The 6,702-nt window shown below is 38.4% G+C and overlaps 1 protein-coding gene across 1 annotated transcript; it reads left to right on the top strand.

The window, feature by feature from the left end:
• Positions 1 to 5,504, top strand: LOC308399689 (uncharacterized protein). Its single transcript, XM_080887058.1, has 7 exons — positions 1 to 354; positions 1,263 to 1,331; positions 1,493 to 1,625; positions 1,835 to 1,917; positions 2,120 to 2,361; positions 2,886 to 2,992; positions 4,155 to 5,504. The coding sequence occupies exons 1-7, from the start codon at positions 111 to 113 to the stop codon at positions 5,278 to 5,280; spliced, it is 2,004 nt and encodes a 667-aa protein (XP_080743184.1). The 5' UTR covers positions 1 to 110; the 3' UTR covers positions 5,281 to 5,504.
• The last annotated feature ends 1,198 nt before the right edge of the window (positions 5,505 to 6,702 follow it).

Below are 6,702 nucleotides of genomic sequence, written 5' to 3'. Positions count from 1 at the left end.
GTCTGCTTTCTTTATAACGTTTCTCCCCGGACACATTTTGCGACAGCACAATAAGAACACCGTCCGGTCAGTGTCGTTCGCCTCTGAGACGGACCCGTGAAAACACACACATGTTTTATCTCGAGAAGAGCGGCAACTCGGAGTCCCCCGACAGCGTCGCTAACATGTCCAAGAGCGACATACTGAGAGGAATCATCACTGAGAAACTGAGCACAGCCGCCCGGGAGATCTTAGCAGTGGTGGAGAGGACTGTAGCCGACTACGAGGAGGAGGCTGCGGGCTTCAGGCAGGAGATCGACCGGCAGAGGAGACTGCTGGAGCTCCTGCAGCCTCGGGTCAAGCTTGAGAGGACAGGTCAGTGACAGAGGCGGATTTGCCGAACTTCATTTAAAAATGACTCATTTAATATTTCCTCGCTAGCTGGTGAATATAGTGACTTCACAGTGCAAGAAGAAAATGTCCGCACAATTGTTTAGAAATGGATTAACAAGTCGGCATGCGTTTAGTCAGCTTTCACAGGATAATGTGAGACAATCACCGCTTTTGGGGTTCCTTTAACTTTATGGGCAGCCCACCCCCTGAAGCTAATGAAAAATTAATTCTACTAAAACTCAAACTTTTCACTTGTGTTTCTTAAATTTTGACTTAATAACTTGCAGCTTTCCCTTCCCCACTGTCACCAAAGTGCGTGTGATGTGGTTTCTATGTATTATTGTAGGGTCTTTTTCATATATTAAAAAGCGCCTTGAGGCAAATGTTGTAATTTGACACTGAATAAATAAAATTGAATTGAATATAACTGAAATTTCTAGTTATTCAGAAGTAAGTTGCATTTTCAAGTCGGCTTGTCAACATTTTTAATTAACCCAAAACTTGAGTTGATTATAAACATTTTTGACTTAATGACTCATAATTTACAGTTTTTCAGGAGTTAGTCGCAATTTTGAGATACTGATTTGAAATTTGGACTTGGCTCTGATCAGCAATTTTTATTTTTCAATGTTGGAAATGAGCTTACATATAAAACATAAAGGTGAAGTTTTCACAGTTCACATGAAGCCTGCTCTATCAGTTTTAAGAATTTAGGATGTCAGATTTTCCACAGTCTGCAGTTATTTGAGTGATAAACAGGACTAAATCCCAACTTTAAAGCTGCTCTTTAAAAATACATGTTGCTTTCAGCTGTTCATAGCAATATTGTGTTTGGCCATACATGAAGTAACTGATCAGATCTGACTGACAAAAGTAATCTCTTGTCACAGATCTGGACATCCATGAGGTGGTGGTCATGACCGGAGACAAAGAGGATCAGCAGCACACACATCTGCCGGGTTTGTTTTCTGTCAAAGCTTGTTTTCTTAAATGTTGAGAAAAAGGAGGAATGAGTGAATGAACGACTCTAAGGACAATACGTTTTTGCTGCAACACTAAAGATGATGTTCAGACTTACATATGGTAGTAAATAGTAAAATAGGGTGTGTAATGTTTCCAGGTATGGAGGGTCCTGGAAGTCCAAGTCTGCTACGTCGTGATGAAGATGAAGATGAGCAGCGGATGGCCCAAATGTCGATGAGTTCCAGGCAGAAAAGAGAAAATCTGATGCACCCGGATTATGAAATACCAAGGTTACAAATGCAATCAGAATCAGAATACTTTATTGATCCCTGGGGGAAATTATTTCAACAGTTTATGTCAACAGTCTGGATGTTACAGTTAGTTTACATTGTGACGCTTTGTGTTTTAACAAAAAACTTTGCATTTGCACCACGGCTTCACCTTTGCCAGTACTGACCTGAATGTAGTGCTCTAACACAACTACCATTTCTCCTGACAGGAAGAAGTCCAGCAGACATTGGCTCAGTGACACACAGAGACATCTACATTTCAGGATTTGTTTCCTGGAGGACTCTCAAGACGGTATGCTCTCAAACATGGGTACATTTGAAGTTCCTATCTTAGCACCTGAACCAAATAGCCAGACCTAACGATACTAAAAACCTTAAATGTTCAAGGACTTGCAGATGAACTTGCAGAGTTCTGAGATGCTGCCGGCCAGGATAACCATTGTTTCCTCACTGCTTGCAAAGTCTTGATCTCACGATGGTTTCTTCTTTTTCAGGGTTTAAAAAAACTCTGTTTGAGGACCTGAAGTGTCCCCGTGATCTAAAGGAGGGTGACTTCTTGGACATGATCAAGTCCATGTTCCCTCAGCTGGCCGGGGACAAACCGCTGAACATCTTCAAGTCTGACCACAGTAAGAGACTCCAGAGGCTCATGCTGAAGACCCTGACACCAGAAGACATCTACAGGACCACGAAGCCCACCGGGCTTGAAAAGGCTGTCCTCTATGTCAAACTTAAGGTCGACACTAGAGTAGTTTTCCTCACTGCTGCCACAGATATAGTTATAGTCATGAAAAGTCTGTTAACAGGTAAAACATTAAAGGAAAAATTACAAATAAGTGTTCAAAACTAAATACCTCTTATGGTGCGTTTGATTTCTTCTGCTTCCAGCTGACTCTTTAGGAAACAAAACAAATGACAGCACGAACACACCACTGAACAGAGCAGAACATTTCCACTGTAATAACAGATCAACTGTAACTTGAATTGCTGCTCTGAACTTGGTTCTGTTAGTATTGAGATATCTTCATGGAAGTTTGTGTTTATTTGGCAAAAATGGTGATGAAATATGTCCTAAAATAAGCTTTTCCCACTGTGTCTGTCTGAGATACAGTCAGATGAGCCAAAACAAATGGCTTTGACCTGCGTTAAAACCATGTTCTGATTGACTAAAATGCAAACAACTAAAACAAGAAGAATAACTGATTTAAATGACGTTAGTACTTTCTGAGTTTTTGTAAAGTTGTTTTGTTTATCTTACAGACAGGAGAGGAAGACGAGGAGGAAGAACTTCACCTGTTACCCACAAGTGATAAACCTTTAACACACAGTGACAGAGTGCTTATGAAAGGCGATGAAGCCATTTCAAGGTGAATTAAAAACTGAAAAAGAAATGTTGAGTTATTTTGTTTAAAGGTCAATGAAACAGTGTGTCCTTTTTACAGGCTGTTAATGAAATATTAGCAAGTATACCACCCTATAAAGATAAAGATCCCCTAACAAACACAACCGTTTGAATTGCTGGCTTGTATGTAAAAGCAAAACATTTACAAACACAATGTCAAACAGTTGACAGATGACACTCTACTCTTTACATAAAACCAAATGAAAACCTCAATCAGGATTTTTTTTTCTTAAGTATTTTTATTCATATTTAGGCATGAAAAGATGAAAAAAGATCCTGATTGAGGTTGTCATAATTCATGCATGACAGGGTTAAATAACAATAATTACAATGTATCACGTCATACACCTATAGTAACATTAAACGACCAGTGGGTGACAGGGTATAGAGTGACACATCAGCGTCCAATGTAGTGGTTCATGTGTAAGTGTAACATCAACACTGACACAAATACAGAAAACAGCCTTTGACTTGACCTTTCACTGTAGTGACCACTATGTGTGAAAGGGTTACAGGCCTGGACTGGTAGTCTTGCATATTGTGCATTTCCCCTATTGGGCTGGCGAGCCTGTGGACTAATAGTTGAATGTAATTTAATTCTTTGTCGATATAATTATACGGGCCAGTCCATCCGTGCCCGAATAGACTGTTACAATAGATCATAGAAAATAAAAATGATCTACACAAAAAATTATGTTTGAAGGCAAAACGACTGGAATGAATTAAAACACTGATCCATGACCAAGAAATATTCTTGATTTTATAATAAATTCACAAAATGAACTAAATTTTAATTTGTATTCATTACCCTCATTGAGAACTGCAACCATCAGTAAAAAGAAACCTACTGAAGGAACACTCATTAGCTATTTCTATAGTCTTAAAATTATTTGTACCCAACATTTAAAACATTTAATTGCTCCATATTCTTGATATTAAAAATACGTTATTATCGACCAACATAATAGCCAGCTCCTCACAGCTTTTAAATATCATGATTTCAAATAAAGTTTTGATTATTATATTAATGTGAGGTTTGCAAGCAATTTGTTATAATTCTTGGCTTGTCCGTATTTTTCAGTCAATATTCATAAATGAATTTATGAAAATCTTTGTTTTCTTACCAGCTCCGTTCAACAACTAGACTATACCAAAGTGGATGTCATGGCCAACAGCTCAGCATCACAACTACAGCTCTTGCTAACAAAAGATGCTGCTGTAAATGGGTCTAGTGATGACAAACATGGAGTCGTGGCATTAAACCCAGAGCTGCAGGTGGCAAAACGTTCGAAGGCAAAAGAGCTCCAAAGTAGTTCGGAGACAATTCAGACAAGTACAATAGCCTGTAAAGTGTGTGGACTCCAGGGAAACCAGGACAGCTTGATTCAACATGCATGGAGTCACGTGGATGAGTCACCGGCTGTTTGTGGAATTTGTGGAGAACGTTTTGAATCAGTGGAAACATTAAAGGGACATCTTACAAATGACCCAAAATATCACAACTCTAATAACCAAATGTCTCTGCAAACAGAGGCGAAACAATACAAATGTGAAACTTGCGCTAAATCATTTGGTCTAAAGGAGCAGCTGGAAATTCATTGCAAGGAGCACGCTGGCCTACAGAAATACCACTGCAACATCTGCGGGAAAGCTCTCTCCCATCTTCGATCAATGAGACGGCACAAGCTGACTCACACAGTGGAGCGACCCCACAGTTGTGAAGTTTGCGGGAAGCATTTCAGATGCCCGCACGTTTTAAATTCTCACAAGAAAATCCACACGGTCAGGGAGCGGCCGTATCTCTGCCACATCTGCTGCAAAAGCTTCATGTCAAACAGCGTTCTGTCGACTCACATGAAGATTCACAGCAATGAGAGGCCACACATCTGCTTGGTGTGCAAAAAGGCTTTTATTTATAAAGGTAGTCTAAAGGCTCACATGCGAATGCACACCGGCGAGAAACCGTACAGCTGTTCCCAGTGCGGCCGCTCCTTCAAGCACAAGTGTCACCTGAACGACCATGTCAGGAGCCATTCAGGCATCAAACAGTTTGTGTGCAGCATTTGTGGGAGAGCGTGCTCTCGCCAAACTCAGCTGAAGACCCACATGAGGACCCATAATGGAGAGAAACCGTACCAGTGCGACATCTGCAAGAGCTGCTTCTCGCACCGCGGTACTCTCAAGTCACACGTGAAGATCCACGAGGCCAAAAAAAAAGACAGTGACCCGCCCGAAAACCAGACAGTGTGTTAACATGGGCTCGATTCCCTCCTATGCAACTTGTACGACTCTTGACTTTTTTTCTTTTAAAGAAAAAGTGTTAAATGAGGTATTCCTTTGGTAACAAAGCTCATGACATAAATACTTGGGTCTTGAGAGAAGGACATGAATAAAAATTATTTAATGAATAAATAATTTTTATTAAGAAAGAACTGCATAATTGGTTGTTTTTCTGGATATAAGTACTGAAAAGCCTAAAGAGATGACTAGTTCTGCTTTTTTGAAAGACAATTAAGCCAAATCTAAAGGGAAGAAATCAAAATGTAAGGAACATGTTTGAATGATTAAAAACACACCAGCAGATTCACAGAAATAACTGACACTATCTTACCCTGTAGCGTAAGGAAAAACATGAAAGTAGACTTTCAGTCAGTCAGTAAGAAAAAAACAAATTTGCGTTAATTTAAAAAAATTAACGCAAAAAAACCAGTCTTGATTCTGACTTCATGTTTTCAAAATCATATATATATATTACACATGCAAAGACAGACAGGAAATGTATAGAGAGAGATATTTGTATATATCTAAAAGATGAAAAAATATTTGATTTCTGGGGGATTTTGTGGAACTTAATTAAAATTAGTTTAAAAAGTTGTACAACTTAAAAAAGCTGTCAACAAAAGAGAAGAAGCAACATTTACATCTTTAAGATGTATTTATTTTTTGCTATTATGTTGCTAGAACATAACAAAAATTTCAGTGGTGCCCTCGGTAATAAAGAAAACACAAAAAAGATAAATAAGTTTGGGGGGGGGGGGGGGGGGGGGGGTTGTATATTTTGTTATGCTCAAAACATCATCAAGAGGCACAGTGTTGATGAGGTATCAGCTGAAATATATATACCAGGTTATACGTTCATGGAAAACCAATTTGCACCACAGGATGGTGCGTCAATGTTAATGTTTGAAATTTAGAGTTATGTCATCTTGAAACTTGTTTCTTCTAAAGATATTGAGTCAAAATTTTGAGCTAATTACAAAAGTGGATGTAAAACAAAAAAGATTGTTTTTCTCATTAGTGGAAACTAGCTCCCATAAAAGTCTCTTGAAGAAGGAAATATTAAAAGTTGAAAGAAGAGCAGTACATCAGAAAACATAAAAACATCCACTGATAAAAGCCAGACAAAAAGGAGAAACAAAGAGAAACTTTAAGGGGAGTTTTTTACTCTGACTTAACCTTTGTTACGTTTTTTTAATTGACAAATTTAAGAAAATTTACTTTACAGTGATATCTGTTTAAAAGAAAAGCAGAGAAAACTTTTGAATGAACACGCTTTTTGTTAATTGATATTGAATTGAAACGGTTATTAATGCATTTTCCGTGTTAATTAGAAACAGAAATATAAAGGACACTAACTAATAATAAAAAAAAGTTTTTAAAGCAAACATTTGGAGA

The sequence above is a fragment of the Rhamphochromis sp. 'chilingali' genome (assembly GCF_963969265.1).
Source record: "Rhamphochromis sp. 'chilingali' genome assembly, chromosome: 1".
NCBI lineage: Eukaryota > Metazoa > Chordata > Actinopteri > Cichliformes > Cichlidae > Rhamphochromis > Rhamphochromis sp. 'chilingali'.
Note: the sequence above shows the minus strand (reverse complement) of the source record. Positions and strands in the feature narration are given on the sequence as shown.

Bases quoted from the DNA above. Each gene is read 5' to 3' on its own strand.
- LOC308399689 (XM_080887058.1), top strand. From the start codon at position 111: ATGTTTTATCTCGAGAAGAGCGGCAACTCGGAGTCCCCCGACAGCGTC. The intron at 355-1,262 runs GTCAGTGACAGA...CTCTTGTCACAG, and splicing joins GGTCAAGCTTGAGAGGACAG to ATCTGGACATCCATGAGGTG. The intron at 1,332-1,492 runs GTTTGTTTTCTG...TAATGTTTCCAG, and splicing joins GCAGCACACACATCTGCCGG to GTATGGAGGGTCCTGGAAGT.